Here is a 15,622-nt window from a genome sequence, read left to right on the forward strand (position 1 = left end):
GGGAATGTCAGGTGAATCCTAATACGTGGATATTAGTTCCCAGCTCACAGAACACAAAAAAACTTTAATTCGAAGTAGCAGGGGTGCAGGCTGGCTTGTAAAGCATATTACTTCTGTTTGGGCACATAAATGAAAAGTAGCAATTAAAGCGTAATACATACAATAGTCGGGCTGTGGGCAGCAGTAGCTTTTCCCTCATAGCAGCTGCGCCCCCTCGTCACACTGCACCTACCAGCTGCACCCCCAGTCACATCTGGACTGCTGGCGGGAAAGGTGCCCAGTACGGGGGACAGGGGGCGTCACATGACCTGCGGAGGGGAATCCCTGTGACGTCACGCCCTGCTTTACATATGTATCATCAGGAGAGGGAGGGTCTCCCCAGCCCATGGTGTGTGTCTAGTGGGGGAATATTTAAAGGGACGGGGAGGGACAGAGCAGATGGAGGCGAGCATCTGTCACAGAGAAGACCCAGGCAGAAAACAGGGCTTCAGGGAAGAGGAAACAGACAGGTGTCAGAGCCAGGGGGGAACACTGAGGAATACAGGTAGGTGGTGGCACTGACATGCCACAAGGAGGGTGAAGAAGCCAATCTAGTGATACAGTGCCAGTTTCTTGGTGTTGGCAGGGCAACTTTCTACAGACCACTTCATATTCTTTGCCCACATAGTTTTCTCATGATTACAAATCAGATCAATGCCAATAGTGTACAAAATACCTTACAAAGTTAGCAGATGATGTAAGGAAGGGGTTAACAACTGGCAGACGATCCAGGCGATGTGATTATTTAATAGATCCCTGGGAAGATGTATGTGACAAAAGCGTAAATTGAAGCAATTTTTCCAAGGCATCATGGCTGATCAGCATTGTTGGCTTCTGTGACATAGAAATAGTTTGCAACTCTAATAGCAGGGATTGCAGGCAGACTATTGTAAGGACTGGCACATTGATTAGGACTGATAGGTCCCTGCAGCTGGAAATGTATAAACACTGTAATCGTTGGATGTCTGGGGTGGAAGGGAGTTGCTGCCTATTAGGTTATATTGTGCCCAGGCAGTGAAGAAGTTAATGATTGCAATTATTCTTATTGTGTGATCTGTTCAGAGCTTGTGCCTTTCATCAATTCTTTTGCCATAGGTGATGGAAATGTGCATGTCAATAATCCTAGCCATGGTATGCAGTGATACCCAATGCTAAGGATAGTTATAATAAAGGCTTGTGGCAAAAATCAATTAAGCACCAGTTTGCTAATTCTTTGGAGAAAACTGCTCCTCTGATTCTATTACTTATTTCTAAAGGAGCCAAGGCTGATGTACAGCCCAAGGTCCAACTCTTTCTAACTTTTAGACACTATGTATTCAATTTCAATGAGTAGAACAGATTATCTTCTTTCCATAGTTGAGATGAAAGGGACATATTTGACTAAATGGTTCAGTGGCAGGGCTGACAGTGCTGCTGCTGCTGCAGAGATGTGAGCTGTCACATGCATAGAACACGTTGCCTTGGCAGGTGCCCAACCTTGGCATAATTGGATATTAAAAAAAGAGACCATTCATGGGCTGTGGGAAGGACCCTGACCACCTTGTAAGTTTGATAGCTGCTGGTTACATATGTTGTGACTTGTATATTGAAATGTCAGGAAAAATGGACATTACCATAATATAGCCTTATATTTAATAATATAAATTGCTCATTATTATACCACTGTAGTATGACCTCTACAGAACATGAATCTTTTAGTATATAAATATTTGAAAACCCTAAAAATATGGCAGAAAGAAAAATGATATTCTTAAACAGAAATTACATTAAAATATCATTAAAATATCAATCAAATAAAATCCTTGGCGGTTACATTCACTTCTATTACTGATAGGATGGTCTGACGATTGTTTAAAATCATCAAAATCTGCTGTTTTTATGCAGCATTACCATTACAGAATATTGCATTTTCTTAACCAAATAATGCATTACTCCTAATAGATCCTCACAGAATTTATAGGATTGGAAAATGTAATCTCTGTTTGTCCTGGATACTGATCGGAGATCATCCTGGATTTAGAGGAGGCAGAAGTGTGATTATATAATTCAACGTTATTACGGTAATAGTGAGAAAACTGTCAGGCGGTAGATGACATGATTAGCAAAGAAAACAATATTTTATAGCAAATACAGTTATCATGGAATTTATTTTTTTTTTACAAGTTAATAGGTATAACTAGACGGCATTTAATGATTTATGGGTATGAAGTCTAATACTGAAATCCTAGCCTATTGGGATTCCCCCACCCACTATCATCTAATGAGCTACAGTCAATGATAATGACACATGCCAAGTGTGGGAATAGAGAATATAAAGATACAATAAATATTCTAAATTAGTTTTCTACTTTTATTTATTGGCATGGCATTATCTACTAATACCAGTAAGCCACATCGCGTAAAACTGTAGGAAAAAAGTTTGCAGCCCCTTAGGACTCCTGATTGCTGTTTGGATGGCAGCTAAAATAAAACCTTATGTTTACATAACTTTATATCCATAAAAAAGACTTATTTAACGAACTGGCATCACAAAAATATATTTTGATAACTGCAGTTTATACATGTATATTGTCTAGGTATATTTTTGTGTATGTATCTCCTTTTTATTATATATTCTATTTTTCTCCATATTCAGATCAAGCCGAGTAACAAAACAGGTAGAAGGACTAACTAAGTCCTTACATGAGTGCTAACAGTGGTTACAACTGCTCAGCAACCTTTACTTGTATCATTTGTGCCAGTGCTTGCTGACCATCTTTGTGTGCATGTCAGCGTAGGGAAAAAAACATGTGGAAAATGATATACACTGACATCAAAAAGAACAATCAGCCTGGAAAGGAAAGTGATCTGATCTTTTTTTTTGCTGCAGTTATTTTTATTATACAGTATTTATGTAGTGCCATTACACAGCACCGTACAAAGTCCATAGTCATGTCACTAACTGTCCCTTAAAGGGGCTCACAATCCAATATCCCTACCTCAGTCATATGTCTTTAACACAGTCTAAGGCCATTTTTTAGGGGGAAGCCAATTAACCTAACTGCATGTTTTCTTTTGAATGTGGGAGGAAACCAGCACAAACACAGGGAGAACCTGCAAACTTCATGCAGATAGTGTCCTGGCTGAGATTCAAACCTGGGACCTAGCTTTTCAAAGGCCAGAGCACTTACCTCTAAAGCCACTGTGCTGCCAGTTTCACTCCTATTTACAGGTCTGCTCCCTACTAATGGGCTACTAATGGGCTACTAATGGGTACTGAAGAGTCCATCTCTCACATGATGGACCACAATGGTCTTAACGCACTGTTTCAGTACCTGTGATTAAGAACCCAGGCTTACCCATACTCCACATAACCACAATAGGCTTTAGGTTTAAAATTAAATAGCACTTTAGAATTTTAGTTCTAAGGCACTTTTTATAGGTTTTTTAGATATGTTGGCACTATACTACTAACAGTTTGTTTTTACAGCCGCTGCCATGACACTAAACAAAATAGAAAAGCTGGGGGGTTTGCGGCAACATCGGGGAAGTCTTCCTGTTTCTGTGGACTCTCACCGACGTGGGAGTATGCCCCTACCTTACAAACACCAGCTGAGACGTGCACAAGCTGTTGATGAGCTTGACTGGCCAAGTGTCCATTCTGGGTCATCAGACTCTGTAAGGTCCTCAGACAGTAATCCAGAGCCTGGAGCCTACAAAGTCATGTTGGTTGGTGACGCTGGAGTAGGAAAGACCACTCTTGCCGGGATATTTGGAGGCCTAAAAGATTCTTTCCCACATGAAGCCGAGCATCCAGGTGATTTCTGGCAAATTATAATATGGACTGGGTTAAGTGTAAATATTTGATACGATATGATTGTGAACAGATCTTCTTATCACTTTCAGAGGATACATATGAAATAGATCTAATGGTGGATGGAGAAAAGACAACATTAATTGTCTATGATATCTGGGAACAGGTAAGAAGTTACTTTAGAAATACTTTTAAAATTAGGTTTGCGAAATTCCTGAAAATGTCACAATTCTATTATCAGAAAAAATAGTGCTAGTTGTGAACACAGCATACCATCTTTACACTGTTGTTCTGTTGGTAGAGCGCTCTTTTCTTCTCAGTCAGGTCAACACACTTGGATGCAAGACAGCTGTCTACAGATGGGGGACGCCTTCCTTCTAATATTTTCAGTGACAGACAGGGGCAGCTTTCAACGTCTACCTGGTCTTCTTCTGAAACTGCGCAGTGCCCGTCCACACCGTCACATTCCAGTGATTCTTGTTGGCAATAAGGGGGATCTTGCTCGCTCCAGAGAGGTCAGCATGGAAGGTATTGAGAAAGAGAGTTAAGATACTCATTACACATTAGCCTGGGATAGGGTGTATGGATTTATTAGGGTGTTATACAAAATAGCAAAAACGTTAGGGCAAGGTTGTGCAAATGACATAATAGTCTCGCTTACTATCATCTGGTAAAATAACCCTATCCCATCGGCTGTGCAGCAGAAGTATGATCTTTTAGTATAGGGCTAGGAGTGCTGCTCTGGCACAACACAACAGTTTTCCAATGGCACAAGCAGCCAAAACAGTACAATTGGTTCTATTGACTGCAGAAGCAGCAGACAACCCTAACTATTGCAAACACATCCTTATTAAAAAAATATGATACCATTGTTTTATTTTCTTTAAATAAGATTTATATACACATACAATAATTGTAAAAGATCTTTAATATCAACATGTTTGAGTAATGGTGGGGCCATTTATTGGCAGGAAAAGATCACAATCCAACAAAGGTGAAAAAAACAACAAGGCTATTGTGTATAAGCATGAAAAGCTTGTGGGGTGCTCTCATTTATATGTGTACTTTAAGAGGGAAAAAGATCATTTGGTGGTAAAGATGGCTGATAATGATTAGAATGCCAACTACAGTCTTTCAGTAGAACATTAAAGCATTTGTCTTGGAAAATAAAAAAAACATAAACTGTATATACAGTGCGTGTCTGCAATACATGCTTGTTTCACTATGCTTTTTCTCTTTACAAATTCTGCAACTACAGAAAATTACCAGTAAATCTGCCAGATACCTGCAACTTCCTGTAGTCAGCGTATAACACTAACCCTGCTGTACTGAAATCCTGAACAATCCTTTTTGTTAGCCCTGCCTGCTGAGACTATCTTCAGTCCCTCTCTGCCCTCACTATATGCATACAGCTTTTTCCAACAAAACAAGGAGAGGTGATCTTGGGAGATGTAGATACCTTTTTAAGTAGGAACTGAGCTACCAGCAGCTGCCCCTACCAGCATTCCATAAACCTAGGGATGATATCAGGAGGAGTAATAAATGTGGTTTCTTTCTACCTGGGTAAAAAAAAAACGTAATAATCAGACATGTTCTAGAGGAAGAGAGTGGGTTTTAGGAGTTAATTTACAACAATATTACTTTAGAGTAGCAGAAAAAATTCTAGCAAATAAAGGCTGTATAGTATAGTAACCTATCAAACCATTACAATACATTAAAAGAATTAGTATTTCACACAGTGAACTTAGTAGTAGAGTCTTGTACCATGTTAGCCATTGAGTAATGAAGAAAGTTTGTGGTTCAAGTGATAATGTTTATTGGCTATTAACCACAAACTTTCTACAGAGTTGACACCACAGCAGGATAAGCAGATAACAGCAGTCCAGCCATTGTTGCCATTTAGAGCCAGATTATCTACAAGGCAACCTAGCCTGGCAGATGCCATGGCCCAGCTACAACCTTTTTGCTCCAGGAGTAAACCAGGGAGGTAATCCACTTCATCAAATCTGTGCCAGTCTCTTTACAAGGGATGATGAATTTGTAGGCAATTAATATCAGATAGGGCTATGCCAGTACAGACAATGCAAATAAGAGCTAATTTAGGTGAATGTATTTAGAGAAACCCCTTTTTTGAAATATATATATAATAATATTAAATAATATAATATTAATTCTGAAATCTAAATTTATTTGACAAGGATAAAATATTTGCATTATTTGACAAGTCTGAGTCTAAATTTTTGTGGATTAAATAACCTAAGTAGTAGTTGTATACTTTTTCTTTGCAGCTAAGAGGCTCAACCAAAGTGTTTTCATATTTTATGCAAGTCAAAAGCAGGTACTTGAGATCATTTTTGATTTGTGGAGTTTAACATTTTGTTGCTTCCAGCTGCCTTCAGTTGCATTTAATTGACTTGTATTAGGAAGGAAAGCAGTTTAGGCATGAACAAAGGCCCATTAAAACTTCTGCATCCTTCTCCTGTCTGCAACGTGGCCTATTGTTAATTTTAATCCTAGGCAATGTATAGACCATTGCAAATAAAGCCCAATATTAAAAAGCTCTACTAACTCCTTCTCTTTTTAATTAAAGAGGAAGCAGGTGATAGAAACTGCTCTGGGATTTTCCTGAATTTCCTGATCAGGTTCTCATATGAACAAATATCTGTCCTGCAAGAAAAAAAAAAGGTATACCTATATGAAGCAGGCTCCCATTTAATCTGTCAATAGACATTGGAAAGACAGTTCATTCTGTACTATACTCCTACTTTGCTTTGATGCCGTTGTGTAAACTGTATTCCTCTTTTTTTTTTTCCAGAGGGACGCTCCCTGGCAGGGATGCTAAGCTGTAAGTACACAGAGACATCTGCTGCCCTTCACCATAATACACAGGAGCTGCTTGAAGGGGTTGTCAGACAGATTCGTCTACGAAGAGATGAGGTACAACACAATCCCCAGCCAGCTACCCTCCTACCACCAGGTCGCAGAGAAAGCCTGACCAAAAGAGCAAGGCGGCTTTTGCAGGGAATTATGGGAAAACATAAAGGTTTCTTCAAACAGCGGTCAAAATCATGCCATGATCTTTCTGTCCTGTGACTAGTGAACTATCCTGTCCATGTGCCATAAGGAAGTCGGACTGGCCACATGACCTGATGTCTGCCACAGAACTCGGAGAACGATGGACCATCTTATGTGGCACCATACGAACAGAACATGGGCTGTGTAGATGCTATGCTGGGACAAAATGACAGCAATATTATAAGAAAATTTAGAGATTATGCAGACTACCTGGTACAAAACTAATGAAAAATCTTGTATAAAATTCCCAAGGGTGAAAAAATGGTATGTTTACTGGGACCAGATTGGTATGTCCTCAAGAATACAAGAATACATGTGTTCCAATGGGGACTGCTCACTTATGTGGAAAATAATTCAATTACATAAGTGGAGGCCCTTGATAATGCCCCTCGGGCTCTATTTATACAAAAGGGAATCCAACATTCACTAGTGGGAATCAATTACTGCCATTGAAACAAATGGACCTGGCAGATTCTCACAAGGGAGTCTTTGATGGATTGCTGGATTTCCTGTTTTAAAAATAGAGCCCTTCATGTATATGCTACAGCTTTATATATGAATGTATTTGTCCCACATTTTCTGATATATATTATTTCATATTTTGAGATCACTGAGAATAAACAAAACAAATATATAGCATATCAATATGCTGATGGGTACACAAGGCACAAACTTGACTTTTTCTATAGAAGTTATTGGTTTTTATGGCCCAGATCATTGACTCAGAAACCTATGTCCTGCTTTTTAAGTAAGGACTTCGGACCAGCTGTAGTTGAATAGGAAGTCATATTAGGCCTAAATTACTTGTTAGGCCACAATGTTTTGTCTGTGGGGCGTAACCTTTGGGAAAACATACAAATTTCATGCAGTTTCTCAACTGGAAATTGAACCAAGAATACAAAACTACAAAGGGAAAAGTGTAACCCATTCAGTGAAGGCAATGCCCGAGGACATTTTAGTACTATTTTTGAATTCTCGTATTGCTTGCCCAAATGTCATGTTTCTAACTAGTGCGTTCTAACATTCCACTATAATACACATTCTATGTAAAAGATGTGTATACATGCTAAATGATATGGGTAAATAGCCTGGAAAAAGATCAAGGTGCCAATAAGATTGTACGCCAATAGGCATCATTATTGTTGTCGTGGTCCAGTTCCAATCGGTGAAGTTGTGGACCGTACTTGCCTATTATAAGGAATGATTTAGGCTTACATATGGTAGCGCTACACACAGATCATGTGGCCGGTGTTGGGCTTTTTCATACTCGATGGGCTTCAACCAGATGCCTTTCAAGCAAGCACCAGCTCTCACCTATTTATTGCTCGAGTACTATGATTGCATTCTGCCTACATTTCAGTCATTGCACCAGACACAACATAAACTCACACAATATGACTCACGGAGCTGACAAAGGATGCTTAGGCAGTGCGATAGACCAAACAACGTTGTTCATTCACACAAGTGGCGCCATTTGCATTTGTACATTAGGAAGGCGGTGTACATCTAGGGTTGTATTGCAAATGACGGCAACCATTTGTCTTGTATGACATAATGGTCCAGGTCAAGGGTGAAAAGATTTTTTTAGGTGGGAAAGAAGGTTTTTTTTTTTTGTTTTTTGTTTTGTTTTTTTAAATATATCTTCCACTTTGGACTGTTAGGTGTATCAAGGTTTGTTTAAGTATGGCCTCAGAGTGATGGAAATGTAATGTTGAAGCAACAAATAAACACATTTCACATCAGCAAGTGCGTGTAAAATAAATGATATAGCAGCACGGTGTAAGAGATTGTATATCAACTGACAACCATCCGAATATACAACATGTAAGAATGATTATATTTATGGCTTTCTTCACCCACCTCTCTGTCACCCTGTCTTCATACTACCTTTCCTCTGAGTATACCTAACTCCTACCCCCTCCCCAAAGCAATTTTCCTGTCTTCCAACCTTAAAAGGAGAAATTCATCAGAACAGGCTTTGTTGCCATGGAGACTACAAACCAACTATATTCCATAGCTCCCCCTGTATCTGGGGGAGACGTTGCCATGGAGACTCATACACGGCACCCCATACCACAGGGAAGGCTATTGTGATAAGAGTGAGAGGAACACAAATAACCAAATTACTCTGTAAGCAGTCATCTCAAGGCCCTGTGTTGCTGGCTCATGTACAATGTCAGATTATGCTGCAGGAAAGGCACTAATATTGTTTCTGAAAGCACACAAAATCAAGAAACAATTATAAAACATCTGGAGAATGCGTTGTATGTTTATTGATAGCGTACATATATTATTCAGTATACATTTACATACATATATTCACTTTGTCACCAATACTGTTTATAGACCATTTAAAAGATACATATTTACATCAGAGATTAAAGGCAATGAAAGGACAATTTTAAATTCACCTTAGCTAAAGACTAATAAAAAAAACAAACATGGAGACAGTGGCAAAGATTTTTGGTGTAGCAATGACAGATCCCAAGCCCACATGGATAAGTATGTGCCATACTTGCTGATTATAGCAGAAGATCCCCAGCCACCAATAAGTTTATTGTAAATATAAAAATAAGCATCAAATACCCGCAGGTCCTGCCAGTCCATTTCACCTAAATAGGGGGGCAGATCTGTGCTGCAATGATTAGTCTGTAACTTGTTAATGGGAGCTGCAGGACATTGTGCAAACCACCACCTTATAGTCAGCCGGGATGTCCTGTCACTCCCCCCACCTTCCTGGCCCGGCTCCTAATGGGTGTCGTAGTATCAGAACTATTGACACAGCGTACCCTGGGCTATCCATAGGTCTGACTTCTATATACTGACTTCACATAAAGTTTAAGGGTGAACTGAGTTCATATTTAAGTTTATTTATAAAGCAGTAAATCTGGCATTCACTAAAATATTTCCTAGTGGAGAATCAATTACTGCCAATATATGGACCCGGGAAGATTCTTCACTTGAAAATGCTTTAGTGAATGTCAGATTCACTGATTAACAAATAAACCCTTAAGTGATTATCAGGGATTAAATTAATGAAAGCTGCAGACTTAAAACACTTGAACATATCGTTGTTAATAATATAAAGCATAACAATTTAATGATTAGATTTAGATCTGCTTTTAGGCAAAAGGAAGGATTAGGTGTTGGGGAAGTGAAATGAAGAGACATGATAGGTGATAGGTGTTATGGGAAGGGGTAAAATGTTAAGGAATGGGTTAAGGGTAAATTATAAAAAGGGAAGGGGGTAAAATTTCCAGGTTAATAATTAAGTGTGTGGTGGTTCAGTGTACAGCACAGGTGAAGAGATTAGTGTTGGAGAGTTATGTGTAAATGCACAGGTAAAGCGGGACTAAAGCTCCACTTCTAAGAATCTACAAACAGGCACATCATCATTGTAGAAAGGGGCAGGGGATGTGCTTTCTGCAATTATCCTTCTTACCTGGCTGATTGCCCCAATACCTGGTAATAAGCTGAACTACGCAAGCAGCAATCCCAGCGTCCCGTGTGTGCCAGAAAGAAATCCTGGACACCTGTGTTACATCATCACAGTTTAGCCAATCAAGATGGATGAAGATCATCTACAGGAAGAGAACAAATAGGAAGATTCACCCTGCAAGGGAATGGGGACAGGTGAGTATTGTGGGTTTAGGTGTTAGGGAAAGTGGTCAGATGTTAAGGCACAGGTTAAAATGTATGTGTGGGTATAAGTTTAAATGCATAGGTTAAAAGTTGAGTGTTGGGGAGATAGCACTCCCTAACACCTGTCATCAAAGTATAAACATTATGCTAAATGATTGTTTTCCCTTTAACACTTAATTTAAAAACTTTTGCTTTTTTACCCAACCCTTCTGTCTTTACCGCTGTGGCAATTATTGTATTTCCTGCTGAAATACTTACATCACATCTTGTGCATAAACAGAGAAGAGATAGTAAGTGCATGGAAAAAAAAGATCTATGTTGTAAAGGCATAGGCTAGGGGGTAATTGTAGGCAATGGTGTGTTAAAATTTCATTTTGGGTCAAACGTTAGGGCAGCAACCACCGACAAAAGTGACTTGTTGCTTTCGGGAACTTCTCCAAGATCTGCCAAAAATGTGCAAAATAAAAAAATGGTTCCATCTACTAGATTGTAAGCTCTTCGGGGCAGGGTCCTCTCCTCCTGTATCACTGTCTGTTTTAGTCTGTCATTTGCAACCCCTATTTAATGTACAGTGTAATATGTTATATAAATCCTGTTTATTAATAATAATAATCTGCTCCTATTCACCTGAATAGTAGCGGATGGGGCTGTGGTATGTGTTCTGCCGGAAGTCTGAAATGTCCCTTAATGTTTTAGGTAAAAGGAGAGTCAGAGAGGCCTATGCTTTGGAAACATAACTTTCTGTTAGGCTGAGATTTGAATATTTTGCTGCAGTCAGATGAAAGAATTAGTTCAGAAAGAATTATTTCCTTTCCCCCATTTACCAGCAACATTTTAACTTTGTAGCAAAACACAAATTGATAGGCTGAAGCAGGGGGCTCATCTATGTAAAATATTTGTCCACAATAATCACACCGGCACCAGGACTTACAGAACCAGCATCTCAGACCAGGATTATGGATCCCGATTGAACAAAAATGGCTCTGGAAAGAAGAGCAGAAGAAAGCATTGTGAGGGAACGTTCTGTGATCTCTGTCAGCATTAATAAACACTTAAGTGTTACACCTACACAGTACTTAGTGTGCATGCATTTAACAAGAATATATATATATATATATATATATATATATATATATATATATATGATGCTAGGTCCACTTTAGTGGTTGAGTGAGCATTGAAGAAAATGATTCTTCTGGTAAAATATTCATGACAGATTTAAGATAAAAGAATAGGCTCTGATAATGTGGTGCTGGTAATAATTGTATGCTGCCTTTACAATTCAATGTGCAGCTGTCAGGGTTGCTGACCTCATTTCTAATTTTTCATGGACAAGAGGGCAAAGAATTCTGGACACTCCAATTGTACACACAGGGGGCACTGGTAGCAGGAAACTCTGTGTGGAAATTGTGTGGGTGGCTAAATTATGTATGTGTTGCAAGTTTTACTTTATGCATTTAGTACACAGTATGAACGTTATATGCGACAAGTTATATAATCCTGCTGCTGGACGGGTTGGGCTATACATAGCACAGTCTGAATTCTGTACTCCCAACATACAGAGTGGTCAGGATTTGGTAAAGTCCTGTGTACAGGGGCATGTCATGCAGAACCTGGTATACACAGTGGGCCTGAAATATTAAAGCTCCCAAAGACTGCAGAAGACTTGTCTCCTAGAATGGATTTTGGTTTGCTGGATCACCCAGGTTCTCCCATGATAGTCTATCTTCTTCAGTCTAGGACAGTCTTGATACATCAGCACCAGTGTATCCTCTGCACCCCTCAGCTACACATGCTCACCCTTGCATTTTCTACTTCTCTTTGCACCCTGTTTTTAAATGCCCTATTTTTATAGCTAGTCCTGGTCCCAAGCTGCTGAGAGATCAAGGCTGCTGGAATACATCACTCTGGAGATAACTTATTCTGGGTATCATGTGCTAGTGTGCTTTCCAACACATCATTTTGCTATAAGCATCATCTAATCTCACCTGAGGTGGGCAGCACTTTGTATGGAGTCGTCAATCTTTCAGCCTGGGTCTGCAGAGAGAATCTCTGGACAAGTGTTCACACAGGCATTTCTTCTGACAGTTTTGGGTAATTTGCCAGGTTGGAAAACTTTTTTTCTACAATGGGAAAATATTAAGACATTATTCTGTGATCCCTCTGCTGGACAAAGAAAGTGGTACTGGAAATCCTCCAATGCCACTCGGGCCAACTGAATGCCAGGAATGTGTCCAAAAGTAATCCCTGTATCCGCATGCAGTCCCGCAGTCCCTTTGCTGTCATTAATGTCCATTTCAATTCATGTATCAAGTGAAACACATTTAGAATACATTTTTCTACAGGTGTGCTTTTGCTTCAACTGTTCTTAACAGCATCCCTCTGGCTTTCTTTATTTAAGCATGTTGGCACAGTGGCTGCCTTGTTTGGTTTGCTGGAGCAGTTCAGTTCCAGGTTTGAATTTTGGACAGGAGTCTGCATGTTCTCCCTCTCTTGGCATGGGTCTCCTCCCTCATCGCAAATGCACACAGTTAATTGGCTCACCCTTACCAAAATAAAATGTGGCTTTAGGCTGTGTTAGTGACATAAAGCTGTGGTGGAGACATTGTAGTGGGGCTCTTTGAAGGACAACTAGTGACATGACTGTCAAAACGAAACTTTTGTCTTCAATTAGAAAATGGTCAATCTCTTGCAAACTCCAAACAGTAATATTGATATTACATCCCTTTTCCAACTTATGTGACCCAGATTTCCCTTAAAAGTAAAAGCAGCGAACCTTTCAGAAGGGTTTACGTGTGTCCTCTGGCTAATTTCCTTTAATAATGAATTTTGCAAACTTTTTAAAGTGTTTCTGTAATACTCACTTCCCTGTCGAATAGATCTTGATTCCTAATATTGATCCTGGTTTTCTGCTGGAATTAAACATTTGCAGAAAACTTGTTTTCTCCAGGTATATCAGGCCAGGCCACCCACTGGATTACTTATCTAAACTTCCTTGCACAGTACCCTACTCTATGTGCAGCATGCTCTCCTCCCTCTCTCTGCCATCTTCACGTTCCTGCTTAGCTATCCCCAGTGGCCGCACACTACCACAAGTGCTGTCTCGGCTCTGCACATACCTTTAAGCATTTGTAGTCTACCCAAATGTATTACACACTTTTTTTCAGGACAGATGGAAATTTGATTTTGGTAGCAAACCTGTTAATAACAGTATGCTTAAATTGTAAGAATAACATCATAAAAAAAACATTGCATTCACTTAGGTGAGCATCTCAAATGGTATACAGATTGTTACTGTTGTGACCTGGGGATTTATTATGGAAGGGAAGTTTAACATTAAATTTTAGGAGATATATACAGGTTTTTTTTATCCTTCATAGTGGTTCTGGATCTGGTCAGCAGATACCTGTTCTGATCCCCCATGATGCTTTGGAGCATTGCGAATAGCAATCTGCAGTCCGCCAGTAAAGGATCACTAAAGCAGTAATCTGATGCTAGAGTAAGAGGTAGGACAGATCTGAAAAGACTTACCGTGTCTCTGTACAGAGAGAAAGTGACGTGACATTGCTAAGCTCCTTAGGTAAGCACAATATAGAACCGTGTTCACATTATCTTTTAAAATAGCAAGTTGTGCATGAACAGTTCCAGTGTACATTCTACAGAAAATTGGAAAAACAGGCTGGTAAATTTGTTTTATTCTAGATTAGGCATGTCTGCTCACAATTTAGATTTTTAGGTTTAAATTCCTCTTTTCATGGTAGGAGATCAGAACACCAACCAGGTAAGCAGCATATATAATCTCTAAATATATGTTCACCTTAACCCAACCCTGTAGTGGTGAGTATTCATTGCATTAGCACGCAAGGTAATCCCCTCCAAAGCTCCAAATTTAGCATTTAATCTGTCTGCAGGGAGGCAGGAAAAACCTAAGTTTAAATATACATATATTTATCACATATGGTCACCAAAACCTTTGCTCTCATATGGCCAAATATACAGGGGAGCATTTATTTGACCGATAATGCAAAACTGACTTTTGCCACGTTAGTATTAGCATTTGTGTGATTTTTAAAGCATCATTTAGTTATAGCGTGGAAGTTTCTAATATTAATAATAATAATAATAATAATAATAATAATAAAGATAAGGAGTTTTTACATTTAATGAATGCATGCTCAAAGTTTTAGAAAAAGGCCAGAAATGGCAGTCCACACTTCTCTTGTGACAAGTGTATCTCACGGCACAGGCTGCAAGACAGACATCTCAATCATAACATTATGTAGGAAAAAATGTACAGTTTGAGCTTGGTCATGTGCGGTTACATCATACAATGACTGAAGTGGATCACCGTCTTCACAGAAGTCCACTGTTGAGCCAGAAGTGAAGACAGCACCTACGGAGGATGCAGCAATGACAGGCCCTGGATTACACACAGGTAAGTACTGTATGTGCCAAAATCTGCAAATATGCTATGCATACTAACGGATTATGGCAGTAGCTCACCACCCACCAACAAGTTCTATTTTAACAATCCAATATAAATATTATTTCTATGGAAAATTACCAAGGCTCACTAACTATACTGTATCTACAGCAAAGCAGCACTGGAAACCTAAGTAAGTTTTTAGAAGTAGCTGGACCAACGAGTAACCATATTAATAATAATAATACCACAAGTATTATCAGATCATAAAATATACACACAAAACACTTTCAATTACATATTCCCCAGACTGAAGGGACCACAGAGACTTTGTTCATTTTTTTTACAGATACTTTAACAGTGTATTCAGCAATTTCCTAACAAGTGTTGATTCTGCTTATACCAACCTTTCCACATACTGCGCTTTCAGTTTCTTCACTTTGGACAACATTTATGGATATTATTTCACAATGAACTGGTATACTAGTGACTTTAGGTGGCATCACTTCTATTACACATAACAGATATATAGTTACATAGTAGGTTAGGTTGAAGAAAGACATAAGTCCATCAAGTTCAACCACTAGGGAAATAAATATATCCCAAATATAAAACCCCATGAACATAGTTGGTCCAGAGGAAAAAAATAC

At 39.1% G+C, this 15,622-nt stretch overlaps 1 protein-coding gene across 1 annotated transcript; it reads left to right on the plus strand.

Annotated features, from left to right (window-relative positions):
* Nucleotides 1–428: 428 nt before the first annotated feature.
* REM2 (RRAD and GEM like GTPase 2) lies at nt 429–8,649 on the plus strand. The gene is made up of 5 exons (XM_072415117.1): nt 429–544; nt 3,509–3,835; nt 3,925–3,998; nt 4,153–4,360; nt 6,648–8,649. The coding sequence occupies exons 1-5, from the start codon at nt 439–441 to the stop codon at nt 6,923–6,925; spliced, it is 993 nt and encodes a 330-aa protein (XP_072271218.1). The 5' UTR covers nt 429–438; the 3' UTR covers nt 6,926–8,649.
* The last annotated feature ends 6,973 nt before the right edge of the window (nt 8,650–15,622 follow it).

Source organism: Pyxicephalus adspersus, chromosome 6, assembly GCF_032062135.1.
Source record: "Pyxicephalus adspersus chromosome 6, UCB_Pads_2.0, whole genome shotgun sequence".
Taxonomy (NCBI): domain Eukaryota; kingdom Metazoa; phylum Chordata; class Amphibia; order Anura; family Pyxicephalidae; genus Pyxicephalus; species Pyxicephalus adspersus.

Bases quoted from the DNA above. Each gene is read 5' to 3' on its own strand.
- REM2 (XM_072415117.1), top strand. From the start codon at position 439: ATGGAGGCGAGCATCTGTCACAGAGAAGACCCAGGCAGAAAACAGGGC. The intron at 3,999-4,152 runs GTAAGAAGTTAC...TTTTCTTCTCAG, and splicing joins TCTATGATATCTGGGAACAG to TCAGGTCAACACACTTGGAT. The intron at 4,361-6,647 runs GTATTGAGAAAG...TTTTTTTTCCAG, and splicing joins CAGAGAGGTCAGCATGGAAG to AGGGACGCTCCCTGGCAGGG.